The sequence below is a fragment of the Brassica napus genome, chromosome A6, assembly GCF_020379485.1.
Source record: "Brassica napus cultivar Da-Ae chromosome A6, Da-Ae, whole genome shotgun sequence".
NCBI classification, from domain to species: domain Eukaryota; kingdom Viridiplantae; phylum Streptophyta; class Magnoliopsida; order Brassicales; family Brassicaceae; genus Brassica; species Brassica napus.
The window spans coordinates 16,457,930-16,478,726 of record NC_063439.1 but is presented as its reverse complement, the minus strand read 5'-3'; the positions used below and the strand labels follow the sequence as shown (position 1 = coordinate 16,478,726).

Here is a 20,797-nt window from a genome sequence, read left to right as displayed (position 1 = left end):
ACACATTATGCTGAATCAAACGGCTAATAATATAACAACAGTTGCATCCAAAAAACATCAACAACAAAGAGTTACAACACAATTCCAGCAGAAATTATCATCTCAAAATAGTAAAACGCAAGTTAAGTTCAATTTAGTAATATTATAGGAAAATAAAAACCGAAAATACACCACCGCTATTGTTTTTTTTTTCAAATATGTTGTATGGCTTATCACCAAGAACCTACTAACCACAAGTTTCATTATGACATAAACAAAACATATTTAAAGCCGTAACATAGAATTTTTAACATAAGTACACTTTTCTTTGTTACTCTAATGGCGAGTTTCTTTCGTCTGTTACAGATCAATAATGAAAAAAAAAGAATTTATTTTGTAGTTGCCACTTGCCAGAGTTCTTCAACTACTGAACCTAAACAACTCAGTCAGTGTTGTATTCACGGACCCTGCTGAGACAAACTTGGTAAGCTTAGTAAACCAAATAGCGAAGGCCCTCTTCTCTGCAACCTCATGTAAACCGTTTCACAAAAACAGTTCCATTAGAGAAGACAGTGGAGATAAATATTATGTGGGAGCGAATGCGTTTGAGTTAAAACAAAGAATAAAAATCTTTAATCGCTAATCTAAAGGACTTTAATGTAAAGGATTTACCATGAGCTTGGAATAGATACCCTCTTGTTCTTGACCAATCTGAAGAAGCTCAAACTCAGCTTGGCGTTATGCTTCAAACTGATCCATCTCTCGTCCAAAATCTTCTTCCCCTGCCTTAAACACTTAATGCTTTTAAAGACCTTTCATATCCAGTGCTGAACAAAAACCCTTATTTTTCAGTTCTGAAGACAAAATTAAGGGGCAGATTAATCGATGGTTGTTTATACAGTGATCAGTTCTTCTCATAGACACAAAGGAAATTAACCAAGAATAGTAGGCACTAAACAAATAGTTTCCTAATTTTGGCTAAAGATCTAACGGAGGAAAGATACCTTTAGAAGAAACATTAGATCTTGGCTGAGAAACCTCTTCTGATAAATCTCAGACTTGTTTCCATGCCTCCATCATCTGGTTCATCACTTCTCTCACAGCTTTCACCTGAACATGTATCCACAATTGAAACTTGTAATCATGCTGGAGCAGAAAAAAACCTACATTCAGACACTAAAACCAAACCTTGTCGTATATCTTGCTTTTGAAGATCTTCAAAGACTTTCTCCAAAATCATTTCTTTCCGCCGTGGATAACCTCCCTAAGGCTTCGGCTGCTGCTTTCCTCGCCGCTCAATCTTCACTACTCAAGAAGCTAACTAAGCAATCCACCTACCATTTCAATCCACCGGAGCTCACTGTAATCAGAATGAGATATAAGCATTACGAAGATAAGATGAGATCAAGGAGAGGACTACTCACACATATTTATACAGAGATCACCGCCTATTAGATATAAAAAAAGCATTGATGACGACGTAGTGGGAGAGCGAATCAATGTTATTAATCACGAAGCCTTTACGCAGACCGTTCAAAATGGTGAGAAGAATCACAAAAGGCATCGCGTTTTCGTCGCAGGAAGAGGAGAGCCTTTGCGGATGAATTAGGGTTAGAGGATACCAAGTCTTAAGCCCATTCCCACATAAACATCTAAGCCCATCACGCCTAGATTAAATGAAACTGAAAACCTTAGTTACATGGACACGTGGTGCCGTCTCCTTGCTCGACTTTCCTAGCTGGCGGATGACGTGGATGGCCTAGGAAGGATATAAACACTTCTTTATATATATAGATTTATTTTTTATTTTTTTATTAATGTCACGTGTCATCTTTTAGAAGAAGTTTTTTTCCGCTGATGTGGATGTTCTATGGAACCTCAAAAGCTCTTTTTTATTAGTATAAATACATTTTTCATATATATGTTTAATTTAGTGTTTTTCATTTTTTAATTATATATTTACGTATTCTAATTTTCTTGCTTTTATATCAGATGATAAATTATGATAGATGTTTAATGTAATATTTCTATTTCTTATATTGTATATTTACTTTTTATTTATTTTTTTATATTATATATTTACTTATTATTGTTTAATGTAATATTTCTATTTCTTATATTATATATTTACTTAGTATTTATTTTCTTTATATGTGTGCTTATTTTTTATTTTTTGTTAATGCCACATGTCATCTTTTAGAAGAAGTTTTTTCCGCTGATGTGGACGCCCTATGGAGCCTCAAAAGCTCTTTTTTATTAGTATAGATTTTTGACACTTTTAGAAGAAGTTTTTTCCGCTGATGTGGACGTCCTATGGAGCCTCACAAGCTCCCTTTTATTAGTATAGATTTTTGCTTTTATATCAGATGATAAATTATGATAGATGTTTAATATAATATTTCTATTTCTTATATTGTATATTCACTTTTTATTTATTTTCCTTATATTGTATATTTACTTATTATTGTTTAATGTAATATTTCTATTTGTTATCTTATATATTTATTTAGTATTTATTTTTCTTTATATGTATATTTAATTTTTATTTTTTGTTAATGCCACGTGTCATCTTTTAGAAGAAGTTTTTTCGGCTGATGTGGACGTCTTATGTGGACGTCTTATGTGAACGTTCTATGGAATCTCAAAAGCTCCCTTTGCATAGATTCTAACTTTTCACCGACCATTTTCTTATAATCAAATACTATACTAAAACACTTTTAAGTTTTGCATTAATTAAACATCTAATTTTAAGTTATAACATGAAAAAAATACAATAATTTAAGAACCCCATTAGAAAAAGCTAAACGGGTTTTAAACGGGCTTTATTTATATAAAGGGTTAGTCCGTTGTAGCATCCCTAATGACCGGTTTCATATGGGTTTTGATTTGGTTGTTCAATTTCTTGTACTAATGTTAATGTCAAAGGTATCTATCATACGACGATTAGTTTTTCCCCGGTGAGAACAAGTGACGAGAGGAGCGATCATCAGAGCTAGAAGAAAAGGAAAAAAAAAAAAAAAGGATCTTCCATGGACGATATCTGAGAACCCAAACCCATCTGGTAATTTAAAATCCTGATCTGGGAAGCTCGATCTTCCTTTAGGGAATCTTAAACTCGGTCGAGATTTCAATGGTGTTGGTATTGGCATTGGGGGATCTTCATGTACCACATAGAGCGGCTGATCTACCCCCAAAGTTCAAATCCATGCTTGTTCCTGGCAAGATTCAACACATCATCTGCACTGGAAACCTCTGCATCAAAGTAGGCTCTTTTTTTTCTTAAATAAATTAAAAAAATAATAATAATATTTTGCTTCATTCTGTCTGATGTTATTGTCTCTGGGATACTTACATATGAGGCGAGTTTACTGTTTTAGGAAATCCATGACTATTTGAAGACTATCTGCCCTGATTTGCATATAGTTCGAGGCGAGTTTGACGAAGATGCACGATACCCTGACACTAAAACCTTGACTATTGGCCAATTCAAGCTGGGACTGTGCCACGGCCACCAGGTTCTCTTTGTTTTCGCTGCTTATTTTATGAATAATAATCATTTGTTACCAAAGTTTGGTATAAGGATGATAACATAAGCTTGCTATATTGCTGTAAGAGATTCTCGATTTGTTCTACAGGTGATCCCATGGGGTGATTTAGACTCACTAGCCATGCTTCAGAGACAGCTCGACGTGGACATACTTGTAACAGGACATACCCACCAGTTCACAGCCTACAAACACGAGGGAGGAGTTGTCATAAACCCGGGCTCCGCGACTGGAGCTTGTAGCAGTATAAACCAAGATGTTAACCCCAGCTTTGTTCTTATGGATATCGATGGTCTTCGAGTTGTGGTCTACGTCTATGAGCTCATCGATGGCGAGGTTAAAGTCGACAAGATCGATTTTAAGAAGGCCTCCACTTCCACTTCTGCTCCTTAGCGCATTTTAACCCCTTTTATGTTTTCTTCTGGAATCACTCTTGAAATTTGTAACTTTCTTTAGCTTCCTTGTGATAATAATCTTTAAATACTTGGAATTTGAACCACTAAGAGCTATGTTTTGCAAGTCATTTGAAGTTTATAGACTTTGGTTTAAGCGTCGACAGATTGAAATTCTATTTGTTCAAGTAAAAGACACTCATCATATTTTGAAAATGTATTGCCTTTTTCTTTTTGGTCACGGAATTGGAGTCTACAACCAGTTTAGGGCCTTAGGCCACGTACATTTTGTTTTCATCGTTTGTGTTTACATTTGAAAATAGACAAATAAAGATTGTAATATTATTAGTTTAGAACTTGTAAACAGAAGTGCAAAAGGAAGGAAAAAGTATAATTAAAAAAAAAATGAAAATATATAGAAAGAGTGCTGAATTAAGAAGTTTGAGCAACCTTTACAAACACATCTTCAAGCGTTGTGTCTGCAAGTCCCCAAGCAACCACCGGGAACATCTTCTTTGCCTTCTCCACCGCCTGAAACACCTCAGCGATCTTTGTCTCCTTCTTTGGCAGCTCAAACTTTTGAGTCCCCGAGGTTCGATATATCTTCTTTGCATTCTTGGAGATTCTATGCACTAGTTCCTCCACTTCTTGCTCGTGTTCCTTTGAGGTTGTCATAGTCAATACATAGGATCCTCCATATCTACCCTTCAGCTGTCATTAGGTTTTCAGTCATAAATTTCTTCTTTAGATTTTCTGATGAATGTCGACAGCCCAAGTTCATTTTTATGAATATTGGTCGTTAATAATATATAAGTAAAACATGTACTGTTTTAGTTTTACCTCCTTAGGATTGCCTATGCACTGCAAACTTCCATTGACAAATATTCCAAGACGATCACATAACACTTCAGCTTCTTCCATTGAGTGTGCTGAAACATATAACCAAAGCTAATGGAGAGGACAATAAAGATATATGAGGTAGGCGAACAATCGAGATAAGAAGATAGATGACCCTACTGGTGAGTATTATCGCCCCTTTCCGCTTAGCACGTTTCACTACGTCCCATAAACTTTTCCTAGAGGCTGGATCAAGCCCAGTACTTGGCTCATCCATGTAAACAACCTTGAGAAATTTCCTCAAAAGACATTGTTACATCTAAGAAGTTAAATAACATATAATAGATCTTTAGATATGAAGAGAGGTTTCAAGTTACTTTAGGGTTTCCTATAAGAGAAATGGCAACGCTTAGCCGTCTCTTCATCCCTCCGCTGTATCTTCTGACCTGTTTGTCCCCATTTCCTCCATGAAAAAGGTTCACACTGCGAAGTGACTCTTCAACAGCCTAAAAAGGGGGAACAGTGTTTTTTTAAAAAAAAAAATCCCTTGCACATAACAATAAAACCATCTTTAATGGTTCACTCTATTTTTTTTTATGAGAAAACTGTCATTTGTTTGTTCATATTCACCAAAGAAATACAAACTCTTCATTAAATTAAATAAATACGAAACTTAAATTAAACGAGCCATGCATTTTAGTATTATTTTTGTCAACATACATTATCCTGTATATGGTGTTTAATGTTGACGGTAATCGAAACTTTGTCGTTTTAAAATTAGATTGAGTTACACTCCAATGATATTCTATTTTAGAATGAAAAATAGAATACTGCTGTAATATTTTTATTCTGAACTATATTTTCAAGTGAAAAACAGAATGGGGTTGAAGATCCTCTAATTTTCCACAAACCAATCAAGTGAAAACATAAACTTACTTGTGTTAAGACAGAACCTTTAAGATTCTTGAGCCTTCCATAGAAAAGTAGATGCTCCCTTCCACTCAATTTATCCCACAAAAGACTGTGGATAAATGAAATGAACTAAGAAACAATGTAGCCTCGGACGAAAAGAAGATGCACACTATATTTATAGATTTACTCGTGTTGCGGACAGACTCCAATTGTTGTATATATCCTATCCATATCCGTTAAAATATCAAGACCCTGAACGAATGCTGAGCCAGATGATGGTTTAATGATTCCTGTCATCTACACATAACATTTGACTGAACATGGGAGTTTTATATGACAAAAGGATCAATAAAGAAAAATATGAATCTTCCAGACCATGTTGATGAAAGAGGTTTTGCCAGCTCCATTAGGACCAAGCATGCCAAAGCATTCTCCTTGAGGTAAAGCAAGAGATAATCCTCTTACCGCGAGTTTCTGAGGGTTCCCGTCCTTACCTGAGTATACCTTCTTCAGATTATTGCACAAAACCGCACAGTTTCCGGTTGATTCAAGTAGATACTGCTCTACTTTCTCCCTCTGACACCATAACAATCTTAAGTCAGTATTTTGTCAATAAAAAAAACAGATCTTAATCTTGTATCTGTTTACCTCTTGACACACATCTGGTTTCTCCATTTCGACGACAAATTTGGAAATCTGTTTGTTAGAAGAGTAGTGATGTTGTTTGTTCTTTGAAGGGCTTTGCAGGAAGAAGAACAATGGATGTTTACTAGAGTAAGTGATTTGATCAATGTAAAACGCTGAAACAAGAAGTAGAAGCCACTCAATGAGCATGATACAAGTCACCTCTTTCATTCCATCCCCAAAATCTCTCCATCTCATTCCATTAACCCCACGGTAGTCTGCCGCAAACGCAGACTGTGATAACTCGTATAGCCCACGGTACAACGAAAATCCAGGGTATAACTCCATTGCAATGATCCATCCTCCTGTAGAAAATCACATGATTCAACTCATAAACCTTGCTTTTTTTTTTGACTACTAGCAAATGCTTGAGTGTGGTTTAAGAACTTACTTGGGAAGTGAGGATCTTCCAAGAAGAATTGAAAAAGAAAGATTCCTAGGAGTCCAGTTCCAAATACATATATGTATGCTACAACTGAATGATTTCAAAAAAAAAAATGTAACAGTTGTGTTACGAATTTCGAATCAAGACCAAGATGATACTGAACCTGTAGCAGTTTTAACATCTGAAAACATTGCAGATGCTAAGAAAGCGACTGATATTTGAAGATTTATGCTAATCAGGAAGAACACAAGCTGGATACTATAGTCATTAAGCCTGAAGAAGTTTAACCCTGGAAGACAAGTAAAAAGAATAAGGAACATAGAAAGACACATATTAGCAAATTCGATAGAGTTTGTGGCATAGTTACCAATGGCTGAACCGAATATGGCGAAGCACAACATGTATAGAGTCGACACAAGAACAAAATAGGAATATGAAACTATCCAGTAAGGAGCATCACCAAGTCCATGCATCTTCATCATGATTCTTAACCTCTGTTGTTTCTCATAAACCAGTGCGGTTAAGATCACCTTACATGATCCAGATAAAAACTTCAATTAGAATTGAAAAGCCACGAGAGAAGGAGTGTTTCATTCAGACAATCTTAAAGACTTACAGGGAATAACAGCAGAATGACCCATGTGAAGAAGAGCGGACCGATCAGGGAGGTGATGTCTAGGGTCAATTTAGTCTCTGGTTTGGGCATTTCTTTGATATATTCAAAGAGGATCTTTGTCTTAGAACCTTTTAGGAACTCAAGATATGCATTAGATGCCTGAAAAAAAGCAAATTATGAACTCAAGATTGTGTAGTAAATGATAACATCTATATATATTATTGAGATGAGCAAAGGCTTAAGCAAAATATGCACCAGGTTGACCAAGCGAGGGACTCGAATCAGAGCCATAGGCCGAATCACTGTATTGTTCTTGTAGGTAGAGTTGTACCAAACATTAACATTGAGTCTGTTCCCATTTGTGTTCTGAAAATCAAAAGCTATAAAATGGAAACTTAAGTCACAGAACACTACTATCTAAAGAAATATCATTGTGAGATGAGATAATGATGATGATAATGATGGGAGACCTGCAGTATACTCGTTAATCTTCTCTTCTTGATTTCCTTTTCGATAACCTTTGAAAAGCTCCTTGTTCACATCCAAAGAACTATTCCGCCACAAATTTAGTCCTCTGACACAGTTTATCTCTATACTCAAAAGGCAAACACACAAGACATAATAAATACTCTGTTTTCTTTAATACATCAAGATTTCGATTAGAATTTTGGTGACTACCTTTGGGGAATGAAAGAGGTGGTTGGTGAATTAAGATTGAGAAGGAAGAGTTCAGTGAGCATTGGTGTTTGATATTGTAGATGGGGAGTTCTGAGATGAAAGAAGAGTCCATATAATTGGTGTATGCAGGCAAAGATGACGACCCCTGCTTACATATAGTATAAAGTTACAGAATCAAAATGAAGCGAAAAATACCAAAAAACAAATAAGAAATTCAAGAACTTACCAATACATAATTGGCTAAATCTCCACCAAACTCAGGTGAATTGCTATATATATTCCGCATTAGAGCTGGAAAACAAAAAAAAAACTTATTAAACAAAAAATAAAAAGAAATTTTATAAATATTTTGTTTCGTAAAGGAGTTATTGATATGGTTGATACTTTCTCCAAGCGACTGGTTATTCCCGGTGAAGAGAAAGGTGACAGGTGAAGAATGGCTCAGGTACAGTGTAGTCACGGCTCGGTATTGAGGAGACGGGATTTGAAGTAATGGAGTCCACTGTGATGGGTTAGGAATGGCGCAAAACGCTGCTTGATCCGAAGTAGAATACCTTATGCCACAAGTTTTCTCATTTAAGCACCCACATTGACCATGGTCCTCGTTGAATTGAGAGTCAAAGAGCAACTGAATAACAACGAGAAGTACACAGAGGAAGAAAGGGATCGTGACGAGACGTACATTGCTCCATATGTTACGTTTCTGCATCAAAGAACAAACAAGGCAACATGTTACTCTGTTTAGGCTGTTTAAGTAAATCTTTGAGAAAAATTTGAAACCTGGAAAACTAAATTTTTCCTAAGTAAAGCATCGGCTTGAGTCAAGATACTTGCAGGCCTTGAATCCGTCATCACTGATAATGTATAAAGATTTGATGGAGTCTAATAATGAAATCTCGAAATATGTTTTCTTGAATGTGTATATATGACACGATGGAAGGCACAGTTGTTTATGGTGTTTCTTACCAGGCAATAAGAGATGACATATATTAACTGTACACGTTACTGAAGTGGCCTACAGGTATTGGACAATAGGGTTGTGTTTTCTTGTAAATTCTATTTCGTGTAGGCCACGTAAGAGGCTTGCTTGCATCACTCACCTAAGAAATGTACTTTTTACCAAAACCTATATAAATATGCATATAAGAAGAAGATTTAAGCTTAATTTTTTTTTTTCATTAGCACATGAATATCTCAACCATTTCGATTTAAGCTTAATTTTTTTTGTTCACTAGCACAAGTGAATATCTCAACCATTTCGATTTAAGTTTATTTTTTTTGGGAAGCCACAGCGTTAAAAAAATTGGTTTAGGCGAAATGGTTTCCTAAACAATTTTTTTTTAAACTCTAAACAATACTCAAAAATATTACAAGGGATTCAACTCTCTCAATTCAAGTAGCTTGGATTTCAACACTCTCCAAACTTATTTATATTACAAGGATTTTAATACACACTAGGAATGTTAATATGGGCGGCCCAGGCCCGTTTAGGCCCTGCCCGTTTGAAACCCTGAACGTTTAAACCCGTTTACATGTATGCCCGTTTACATATATGCCCGTAAAGCCCATTTGTTTTCGAACCCGTTTATTTTAGAATAACCCGTTAAACCTGTTTAGACTCGTGTCCATTTATGTTTTTTCAGAAAAGTTGGAAAACATAAAACAACACAGAGAATATTGATTCACCAGCTCGTTATCTTCTGATCTAAAGATTACTGCTCATTTACATCTAAATAATCTTCTGACTATCACCTTGAATCCAAATACGAGACTTAGAATTAGAAAGCTACAAAATCACAAAGTGAGTTCTTTGACCTGCAAAATCACAACTGAATTCAAAAACTGAGTTTTGCAAAGCAGCATCATAAGAATTAACTGCAGGAGGGCCATAGGCTAACCAAAACGAATCGATCACATGAAACCAAAGCAAAACGAATCAATCACAAATTGAAGAAACCCAGAATATAAAAATCATTGTGGTGAAGAAGATAAGCTTACGTTGATGCAATGAAGAAGACGAGGAAACCCTTGAATCTATTTTTCAATTTTTTTTTTCCTGTGACCTTCCTCAATTTCATCATTTGATAACTATAGAAGTGAATAAGTAATGGAAAACCGAGAGATTGAGAAGAGAACCCTATAAGAACACCCGACAAAATAAAACCATAAAAGAAACGATGTCGTTTTCGGTTAATTTACACACACACACAAAAAAATTTAACGGGTACCCGTTTGTTTCGCGGGCGCGCCCATTAACTGAAAAGATTTAAACGGGCTAGCCCTGTACGGACCCATTTAATTCAACTCATTAATAGACGGGCTACAGGTTCAAATTTTTACATCCTGCCCGTTACGGAGCGCGGGCTGTAGGCCCGTTTTAACATCCCTACACACCACTCGTAGTTGCATAATACACACCACACAAAGTTGCCCAATATTTTACCACATTTAGTTGACATAATATTTTGGCAACATACTTATTATGATTTGACATATTAAAATTATTATTATTTCTTATTTATATGGTATCTATGCACTAATCTCATATAAAATGTCTTAAGATTTGAAAACTTAAAAGCTAGATTAATTCCAAATTTGATAGTGTATATATGAGATTCGCATTGAGAAAATATGTTATCCGGCGCTGGTTTTCTTAGACGAGCCGGTTCGTTATTTTCATCATGTACCATTTATATATTCTGTTAATGTATATATTTATCTAAGTTCAACTTCCTTTTTGTCATACATGGATTATAGACTACATGCATGTATCCGATCACAAGGAGACACGTATGAGATATCATACATGAAACCAAGAAACTTCATGCCATTATAACGAGACATTCGATGAAAGAACCGAGTTTGGAATCTCAGACATATATCCAACTTGGTCTCATGACTCTTCAAGAATTCTTCTTGATCGTAAGAAGAAAAGCTGAACTGCTATTGATGGAACAATGGTATTAGCCAAAGTGTCTCAAACACTCCAGTTGAAGTAGAGGGATCTTCACTCGCTTATGAGCCAACCATCAAAGTCCAGAGACAAGTCATCAATCCTACTGCGCACACACCACTAGCCGTTAAAACTTCCAACGTCTTACTCAGTGCCAGCTTAGACACTTGATAGACCCTGGGGCGAAGTTTTAAAATAAGCCCTCCAACATATTAAAACATGCTACTTATAAAACTGTTACTATAATTAAAATAATAAACAACAATATTTAGGAAAAACATCTCACATAAAATAAATAGTTTGCATCTTATATCTTATAAACGTAGTCATCAAGACCATAAAAATCAGAATTATTTTTGTTATGCTTCTCCTTTTCTTCCTAGCTTTCACGCAGTATCAATGATTTCATACTTGCACATGTTTCTCGAATCTGAAAAGCAAAGAAAAACAGTAGTCATCTAAAACATTAAAAAAATCATAAGAAACAGTTCTTTCGAGCTTTACTCGATGCAAAATCATGAATAATAGTTTCAAAATCAATGTCTTCTAACATGTCTTTTTCAATGCATAAAATAGCTAAACCATTCAATCTTTCTTGAGACATTGAAGATCGTAAATAACTTTTCAGTAATTTTAATTTTGAAAAACTTCTTTCCCCTGAAGCTACAGTCACAGGTATGGTCAAAAGAATACGATAAGCAATTGTAACATTTTGATAACAACCCACACTTTCAACAAACTCAAGAACTTCACTAGGTTCCATAGGCACATCAGGTAAAGTAGTTTGCAAGATTCTCAATTCAGAATAAAAATCATTTAAATCAACATCTGAAAAATTACCAGAAAAAAACTTTGTGAAAGTTAGTACAATGTTCTCGTAGTTCACTTTCACTTTCACCTAATACCTTTAATTTTTTCAAATCAAATAGAAATCCAAAAACATTTTTAAAATTCACCATTTGATCAAATCTGTTCCTGACCGAAGTTATTGCCATGTCTACCACAACTATAAAGTAATTAACTCTGAAATCATCTTCACCAGTTAGTACTTCTTCACCTAACTGAGTTTCATGAAATTGTTTTTCCTAAAGATACGATGCTTACTTGGAAAGACATGATCAACATCCATATCATGAGCAATATTTTGAGCTATACCCAAACTAGAGGCAAACCCTTCATGTCTAAACTTCTCCAAAAATAGAACTACACCTTCTAGTTGTTTCAAAGCATTATCAATACAAACAGATTTAGCTTGTAAGTTTTTACTCACCGAATTAATAGCAAACAAAATTTCATACCAAATGACCATGCCAATTAAGAATTCAAAATTATCAAATGACAAGATTAAGCTTTCAGCATCACTTTTTGTCATAGCATCATCACATGATTCATATAATTCCAATAAAGCTGACCTTACTTGTGGAGCTTGAAATCTGATTGCTTTGACACTCTTGATTCGACTCTCCCAACGAGTATTGCATAAGGATTTCACTGTAAAAAAAAGAACATGGTCAAGTAAAATCTTCCATCTCTTTGTAGAACCAGAAAACAAGGCATATATGCGCTGCAAAATTCCAAAGAATGAAATAGCCTTAACACATGAATGAGCCATATCGCTAACCACAAGATTAAGACTATGACAAGCACATGTCATATATAATGCTTTTGGATTTATATCAAGAAATCGTTTCTGAACACCTTGATGTTTTCCTTTCATATTGGAACCATTATCATAACCTTGACCTTTCACATTACCAACATCAAGAGTTAGAGACTTTAGAGAATCTAACAATTTTTCAAAAAGTCCTAATCCAGATATGTCATCTACCTTAACAAACTCTAAGAAGTACTCTTGTATTCTTACTTTTTTGTTTGACAGATTCACACATCGTATTATTAGAGTCATTTGCTCTTGATGGCTCACATCTGGTGTACAATCAAGAATGACAGAAAAATATTTTGCCTCTTTAATGATTTCTACTATAGAAAGTTAAACATTATGAGCTAAAAGAGAGATAAACTCATTCTGAATATTATGACCAAGATAATGATGATGAATTTCTTGACTTTGAATGCGTCTAATATGATCTTGAATTACCAAGTCAAATTCTGCAATCATCTCAATAGAACCTAAGAAATTACCATTGTTATCTTGATAAAGTTTCTCATTTATTCCTCTAAATGCCAAATTCCGCTTAGCAAGAAATTTCACTACAGCAATTATTCTAGTTAAAACAAGTCTCCAACGCTCTTTTTCTTTTGCTATTTCCTTTTGTAATTCTTTATCAATCGTCAGATTTTTTTCCAATCTAACTTTCAACTCATTCCAAGTTTTCATGTTAGTCATATGATCTGCATTTATTTCATGGTGTTTAAGTATATCACTAAGATGCTTCCAATCTGTTAATCCATCATTAGCTAACAAACTTAAGGAAACACTAGATTTAAACAACTTGCAACAAAAACAGTAACATTTGTTCTTCATGTTTCGAATAAACCAGCCAATTTCTATCTCTAATTTCCCCATTACTCAATTTCCTAGAATAATACATTTGAAAAACGTCTAGAGCTCTTATCTAAGGGACACACAAGATTCATTTCTCTTTTAAACCCTTTTTCAACCAATAAATCTTTCATTTTATTATCAAGGTTATTCCAATACCTAGGATCATATATATCGATGAATGAGCTTTTTGGTTCATGAACATTCATACTTTCAACATTAGATTCATCTAACACATTATCATGCTCACTCAAGTGACTAATACTATCATCAAAATGATCTTTTGATTCAGTACTTATCTTTAGTAGCAGATTCAGGGTTTTCATTAACATTTTTTTTTATCACAAATCTATCCATAGAACCTTTATGAGATTTTAAAGATAATTCTGCTACCTTTCTTTTTTTTTTTCTTTTTTGACATCCTGAATCACCAGTCATGATCTAAGCAAAATATCAAATAAACAGAAAAATATCACCTTGTAATATGAATTCCCAAAGAAAGAGTCAACCTGAAATTAGAAAAATACTTGAAAATTCAGTTAGACCATTCACACTCTAAGTTTTTGATTGAAACACCATATATAGGAACTTCGGATGGGGAAAAAGTGATTTTTTCTTATATATTTTTCAGACTAAAATTTTGTGAACACAAAAAATATATGACAGATCTAGAAACGAAATCTTACCAGAGAGACTAGAGTGATCAAATCGAAGTTTCTGATGTAAAAATGAATTTTCTAAGATTTAGAGTCTAGAGAAAGAAGATGAAAGGATTTTCTAAGAACAAGTTAACCAAAAAGAAAAGAAAACAGAAAATCCTAAATAATTTAGAGATCGACACTTTACAACGTTAACTAATTTTTTTTTTAAATGGGCCCCATACTTTGTGGACTCCACAGCTATGTCTATATTTTTCCTTAAACCCACCGCCCACGGCAAATACATACTCCTCAAAAGAATCTGTCAAAACTTTGAATAATTACAAGTTCAACTAATTTTTTTTTAATGGGCCCCTTGTTTTGCAGGCCCCGGGGCGGTGCACCGATTGTCCTTCCCTTTGAGCCGGTCCTGAGTCTAGAGAAAGAAGATGAAAGAATTTTGTAAGAACAAGTTAACCAAAAATAAAAGAAAACAGAAAACCCCAAATAATCTAGAGATCGACACTTTACAATGTTAACTATTTTTTTTTTAAATGGGCCCATACCTTGTGGACCCCACTCATATGTCTATATTTTTCCTTAAACCCATCGTCCACGACAAATACATACTCCTCAAAAGAATCTGTCAAAATTTTGAATAATTACAAGGTGAACTAAAATTTTTTTTTAATGGGGCCCTTGTTTCGCGGGCCCCGGGGCGGTGCACCTATTGTCCTTCCCTTTGAGCCGGCCCTGGTCTTACTCAGTCAAAGGAGTTGTGGTGATAGTTGTACGAAGAGGCCATCGCACAGTACAAAGACGCCAGCACATGATACCTCTACCTTCAACAGATTTGGGTGTCTAGATTCTTGTGGAATCATGTGCTAATGTATGCATATGATAAGATCAAGTCTTGGTTATAAAAAGACATGAGACTCTTTAAACATTTCTTAAGTTGTAAAAAAAAAAAAATCTGAAATCCTTTAGTCTAGTTCATGCGTTAGTGAGATTTACATGGTATCAAAGACATGGTCGAATCTATGGATCCTATTTCCATTTCATCATTGAGAATCTCACAATGTGTTACCTCGAAGCTCTCTTCCAGAAAATACTTTTATGGAAAATGTAGCTCGAATCTTTTATCTCCAGTCAATCTCTGCTCGGGTTCATAAAGTCTTCTCCTCGACCATTACCAACAGTCAGTCTGATATGATTATGTGGTGTATGAGGAAGCAAACTCAGAGTTCATCAAATGCATCCACAAAGATCATCTTTTCATAGCGTGGTTGTTTGGTTCTCTGACACTCTGTCTACGGTCTTCACTTTTCTCAAGAAGTCTGGTTCAGCCTCAGAAAGTAATACAACAGCGTTTTTGACTCGTAAGTTTGACCTTTAACGCAACCTACAAGGTGTGTCGAAGAACCAAAAACTATGGCTGAGTACCTTGGTGATGTTAAGAGTATCTGTGACCAGCTAGACTCGATATGTTGTCTGGTTTAAAAACAAGAAATGTTTTATGATCCTTTAAGTGGTTAAGGTAAATAATATGAGTCCATTTCTACAGTCATACATCATTCCATGGACTATACTTCTAAGATGAGTTTTGAAGATGTTGTTTTCAATCTTGTTAAATTTGATGACAAGCTACAGGTATATAGCCATGCATCTGATGTTATCCACATTTGGCCTTTTATACTGGAAGAGGCTATTCCAATAGAGGCCGAGGATACTAAACAACAAAGGAAATCTTGGGAGAGGTTCAGGAAACTCTAGTGGCTTAGGTACATACTCTACTAGTGGCCATGGGTTTCACCAGCATTTCAGATGCTCCAAAACTGGCTACAAACCTACCTATCATATTGGTGAACGTTATGGACATTCAGCTGCTTGATACTACAACCATTTTGATCAAGAGTATCAGTCTCCAGACATTCTTCACAAAGCCTTGATCACTTTGAAGCTTTCAGATCATGAACAGTTTTCTTGTTACTAATGGTACACGGACTATGATGCTTCTGCTAATATCACTAATGGTGGTTCTCAGTTACAATCAGCAGAATCATATTTATGAATTGATCAAGTTATAGTCGGTAATGGTGACTTTCTATTAATCATGTCAGATCTATTTTCTATGCATACGTTTCCACTTGACGATGTATTTTTTTGTCCTGCTATTACCAAATCTTTTCTATTTGTGTCCAAACACACATCAGATTAATTTACCGTTGATAACAAATCTTTGTTGGTTAAAGACATGGCGATAAAGAAGGTGATAACCCATGATGACAAGCATCATATATAGTCTTGGTTCTTGACTTGTTCAAATTGATGGCTTTATTCCGAGATATGAGTTGCAACTAAACCTCTTATTGTGTGCCCTCGCTTACTGATTTCTAATTTACTACCTAGCTTAATTATTATTTCTTTAGATTTATTGTGTGCCCTCGATCCTTGTGGATTCGATTCCTAAGTACTGCAAATGAACCTCTTATTTGAAAGAGTAAAAGTCGCTCTAGGATAATTTGAGTGATATCACAAATATATAAATCTTGGTCTGAATACAACCCATGATCATCCAAGTCCCATTACGAATATATGTAAGCATCGTTCCAACCTGCATCACATGATGCTCGACGATAGTCCTTATCAAGAGTTCCATGGCAATATGCTTTATCCAATAAAAGTCCCAAGTTCCAGAATCAATATACAAATCGTTACAACAACACCATCTCTGCCAAGACACGTATACCCATAGATATTTCTTTTATCCTAATTTACAGTAGAACCATTGAGAGATAAACAACACGTTTCTTATATCTCTTAATTCATCACTCAACTTATCCCCCAAAAACTGCATATCACATAAGAACCAAGCCATAGAATATGAAATATTCTGATCGCTAAGACTTTAACTAAGTGTGGCTATCTTTGGACTAAGTTCCACATCCACAAAACCAAAGAATATAAATAAACACTAACAACTAGCCTCTTAAACAAAATCTGGTAATCAAAACATTTATTCAAAAACCATGCAGATTTCATAGGACCCTCATAACAGATAAGAAAAACAAAATCAAAGAGAAACTCATGGGGTTCAATGACTATATCCCAATACTTATTCATGAAAATTTAAACTTCAAACTTAAAAACACTTCAGATTTTATTCCTGATCAGCTGCTGGCTTAACCGGAGCCTTCCTTGGGATAGTATTCCCTTATCTCCCACCTTACTTGTGTGCTTGGCCAGTAGCTTCTTCTCTGCACAGTCCTCTTCTTAGTAGTACCTCCCATAAATACACCCCCTGTTTTCACTAGCTTCTTACTTGGAAGCTTGGTGTCCCTTCCCTTCATAGGTTTCCATGACTTCATAAGTATCATGATCTCCTCTAACTGATCATCCACTACAAGAAAACAGCGGTATTCAGACGGACATTCCGACGGAAAATGAAATCCTCGGAATATCCCGAGGAATTTCCGAGGATATTCCGAGGAAACACAAAATTTGGTGTTTCCTCGGAATATACCGACGGAATTCCGAGGAAATATCAATCCGTCGGAATATTCTTATGGAATACCGAGGAAAAATGTATTCTTCGGAAAAAACCGATGAATTCCGAAGAAATATTATAGCCGTTAGAGAGCCGTTGGAGAGCCGTTGGGGGATTTTAAAAATTCCGAGGAAATTCCGACGAACTAGCCGTTGGCGTCGGAATTCCGTCGGAATTTCCTCGGTCTGTCGGCAGGATTTCAACTATAAATACAAGCACCCCTCTTCCTCTTCATTCACTCCATATCTTCATCCTCACTCTTACTCTCTTTACACACGAATTTGATTCATAAAAAACATGTCTTCTTCAAATTATTTTCGTTCTTGGATCGATCGACCTCATTTGGATCCGAACACGAGATTGCTTACGGAAGAATACCAACGAGGTATAACCGAATTCATGGGGTTAGTTCACCGACAACCGGAAGCAAAAACAGGTATGTTAAGATGTCCTTGCTCTAATTGTAAAAATAGAAAGGTTATTAAAGAGTGGGATGTTTGGACTCATCTATATTTGGGTGGGTTTACACGAAGTTACAAAATTTGGTATCATCATGGGGAAACTGATTATGAACATGGTAGTACTAGCGAACCTCAGCCAGCGGTTAGATTAGAAGAACCAATTAGAACGAATGTAGATTATGGTGTAGGTACTGAGCAGATGGTAAATGATCATTTTAGAGGGGAAGATTTACCCAATGCAGAAGCTAGGAGATTTTATGATATGTTGGATGCTGGAAAGGAACCATTGTACGAAGGTATTCTGCTACAAGATTGATGGGCATTAAAAAAATTATAATTTGGCTGAAGACTGTGTGGATGCGATTGCTGATTTTGTAAAAGGTATTCTACCCGAGGATAATGTAGCTCCTGGTTCATACTACGAGGTTCAGAAACTCGTAGCTGGTCTTGGTTTATCGTATCAGGTAATAGATGTATGCAGCGACAACTGCATGATTTATTGGAGGGCGGATGAACAGCGGGTTACATGCAAATTTTGTGGAAAGCCTCGTTATAAAGATACGACTGGAAGAGTTCCAGTGCCATATAAAAGGATGTGGTATTTGCCTTTGACGGAAAGGTTGCAGAGGTTGTATCTGTCTGAACGCACAGCGCAAACAATGAGATGGCATGCGAAGCACTCAACAGATGGTGAGATCAGACATCCTTCAGATGCAAAAGCGTGGAAGTATTTTCAATCAAAGTATCCCGACTTTGCGTATGAGAAAAGAAATGTCTACCTTGGATTATGTACTGATGGTTTCAGCCCGTTTGGCAAGAGTGGAAGACAGAATTCTCTATGGCCAGTCATTCTTACACCATACAACCTACCCCCAAACTTGTGCTTGCGACGAGAGTTTTTGTTTCTCTCGATTCTCGTTCCCAGACTAGAGCATCCTAAGAGATCACTTGATGTGTTTCTTCAGCCACTAATATATGAGTTGCAACAACTATGGGCTCAAGGTGCTGAAACATACGATGTTTCGTGTAAAGAAAACTTTCAAATGCGGGCAGTACTAATGTGGACAATAAATGATTTTCCAGCATATGGTATGTTATCTGGATGGACAACGCATGGAAGGCTATCATGTCCATATTGTCAAGATAACACTGATGCTTTCCAACTAAAACACGGAAGAAAAACGTGTTGGTTTGACTGTCACAGGAGATTCCTACCACCTGATCATCCATATCGTAGGAGTGGGAATTTGTTTACGAAGAACAAGAGGGTGTTTGACAGTCCACCTCCGGAAATTTGTGGGGAAGATTTGAAGACACAACTAAGAGATTTTGGTGCAGAAAGGACGCCAGACGTCGGTGGACATGAGCGTTTTCCGGTAGATGGTGTTGGAGACCTACATAACTGGCACAAAAAAAGTATTTTCTGGGATCTGCCATACTGGGAGGATCATCTGCTAAGGCATAATTTAGATGTCATGCATATTGAAAAGAACTTTTTTGAAAATCTCATGAACACGATCCTTAATGTTCAAGGTAAAACAAAGGATAATTTGAAGTCAAGACTGGATTTAGTCGATATATGTGCTCGTTCAGAACTTCATGTTGATGACAATGGTAGGGCTCCTTTTCCCATATACCGACTTGATGCAGAGGGAAAAGATGCGTTCTTTGATTGGATTTTAAACGATGTGGAATTTCCAGACGGTTACGCATCTAATTTGCGTAACTGTATCGACAGAAAAGAAGGAAAGTTTACTGGCTTGAAAAGCCACGATTGCCATGTAATGATGCAGCGCCTCCTTTCGTTTGCCTTCAAGGAACTATTACCACGAAATGTTCATGAAGCAATTGCAGGGATAAGTGGTTTCTTTCGCGATTTATGCACGAGATCAGTGACTCTTGAAGGTATTGAAAATTTGAAGACTAACATAGCCGTGATTCAGTGCAACCTTGAGAAGATATTTCCTCCCTCATTTTTTGATGTTATGGAGCATCTTGTTATTCACCTGGCAAGAGAATTGGAACTTGGTGGTCCTGTGCAGTATAGATGGATGTATCTGTATGAGCGGTATATGTTCCATTTGAAGAAAATGGTGAAAAATTTAAGTAGGGTGGAAGGTTCTATAGTCGCACAGATGATCAATGAAGAAACTTCAAACTTTGCCGAGTACTACTTTCCAGCAGAAGTTCAGACCAAAAACAGAAGACCTGCTCGGCATGATGATAGAGACGAATGGGCAACATATCATGTTACGGTTCCAGACATTTTCACAGACGTTGGACGACTTAGCGGAAAACCAAAGGACCGTTGACTTACTGAGCAATAGCGTAGTCATTTGCAAACATATTTGCTCACCAACTGTGAAGATGTTCTTCAATATGAGAGGTAAATAAATTAGCTTACAAATTTTTATTTTAACAAGTTGAAATTTAAATCTTAATTAATTACATTATTGTCATAATATGTACAGGATTTTCATGGCAGAAAAGCGGTTCGAATATAGATACGCCACAGAGGACGAACTAGAAAAAATGAAGCAGAGAGAATTTGCTGGATGGATGTTTACTTATGTGAGTGCTTTAAACAAATTAAAATATCATTTATCACATATTTATACTAATTCACATTTATTGATATAACATATATATGTGCTATTAATAGGTGTC

General features: G+C 35.8%; 2 protein-coding genes and 2 long non-coding RNA genes across 5 annotated transcripts; 1 reads left to right on the top strand and 3 right to left on the bottom strand.

Annotated features, from left to right (window-relative positions):
• Nucleotides 1–220: 220 nt before the first annotated feature.
• LOC125575787 lies at nucleotides 221–1,655 on the bottom strand. Of its 2 annotated transcripts, XR_007314375.1 has the most exons (3): nucleotides 1,404–1,655; nucleotides 1,168–1,313; nucleotides 221–1,089 (listed from the first exon to the last, which is right to left on the bottom strand). It is a non-coding gene; the product is annotated as an uncharacterized LOC125575787 (long non-coding RNA). The 2 variants fall into 2 exon arrangements; XR_007314374.1 differs by having other exon boundaries at nucleotides 1,168–1,655.
• Nucleotides 1,656–2,843: 1,188 nt separating this feature from the next.
• Nucleotides 2,844–4,078, top strand: LOC106425475 (vacuolar protein sorting-associated protein 29). The gene is made up of 3 exons (XM_013866209.3): nucleotides 2,844–3,241; nucleotides 3,357–3,494; nucleotides 3,615–4,078. The coding sequence occupies exons 1-3, from the start codon at nucleotides 3,110–3,112 to the stop codon at nucleotides 3,915–3,917; spliced, it is 573 nt and encodes a 190-aa protein (XP_013721663.2). The 5' UTR covers nucleotides 2,844–3,109; the 3' UTR covers nucleotides 3,918–4,078.
• A 90-nt stretch (nucleotides 4,079–4,168) lies between these two features.
• Nucleotides 4,169–8,950, bottom strand: LOC106425528 (ABC transporter A family member 8). Its single transcript, XM_048734866.1, has 17 exons — nucleotides 8,809–8,950; nucleotides 8,413–8,731; nucleotides 8,255–8,319; nucleotides 8,029–8,173; nucleotides 7,821–7,940; nucleotides 7,606–7,730; nucleotides 7,351–7,509; nucleotides 6,898–7,264; nucleotides 6,741–6,824; nucleotides 6,314–6,654; nucleotides 6,041–6,241; nucleotides 5,853–5,962; nucleotides 5,690–5,774; nucleotides 5,131–5,259; nucleotides 4,934–5,039; nucleotides 4,757–4,845; nucleotides 4,169–4,627 (listed from the first exon to the last, which is right to left on the bottom strand). The coding sequence occupies exons 1-17, from the start codon at nucleotides 8,878–8,880 to the stop codon at nucleotides 4,349–4,351; spliced, it is 2,796 nt and encodes a 931-aa protein (XP_048590823.1). The 5' UTR covers nucleotides 8,881–8,950; the 3' UTR covers nucleotides 4,169–4,348.
• Nucleotides 8,951–9,432: 482 nt separating this feature from the next.
• LOC111216260 lies at nucleotides 9,433–10,150 on the bottom strand. Its single transcript, XR_002664896.2, has 2 exons — nucleotides 10,027–10,150; nucleotides 9,433–9,843 (listed from the first exon to the last, which is right to left on the bottom strand). It is a non-coding gene; the product is annotated as an uncharacterized LOC111216260 (long non-coding RNA).
• Between the last annotated feature and the right edge of the window lie 10,647 nt (nucleotides 10,151–20,797).

Bases quoted from the DNA above. Each gene is read 5' to 3' on its own strand.
- LOC106425475 (XM_013866209.3), top strand. From the start codon at position 3,110: ATGGTGTTGGTATTGGCATTGGGGGATCTTCATGTACCACATAGAGCG. The intron at 3,242-3,356 runs GTAGGCTCTTTT...TTACTGTTTTAG, and splicing joins CTGGAAACCTCTGCATCAAA to GAAATCCATGACTATTTGAA. The intron at 3,495-3,614 runs GTTCTCTTTGTT...TTTGTTCTACAG, and splicing joins GACTGTGCCACGGCCACCAG to GTGATCCCATGGGGTGATTT.
- LOC106425528 (XM_048734866.1), bottom strand. From the start codon at position 8,880: ATGACGGATTCAAGGCCTGCAAGTATCTTGACTCAAGCCGATGCTTTA. The intron at 8,732-8,808 runs GTTTCAAATTTT...TCTTTGATGCAG, and splicing joins GGAAAAATTTAGTTTTCCAG to AAACGTAACATATGGAGCAA. The intron at 5,040-5,130 runs GTAACTTGAAAC...AAATTTCTCAAG, and splicing joins CTCTTATAGGAAACCCTAAA to GTTGTTTACATGGATGAGCC.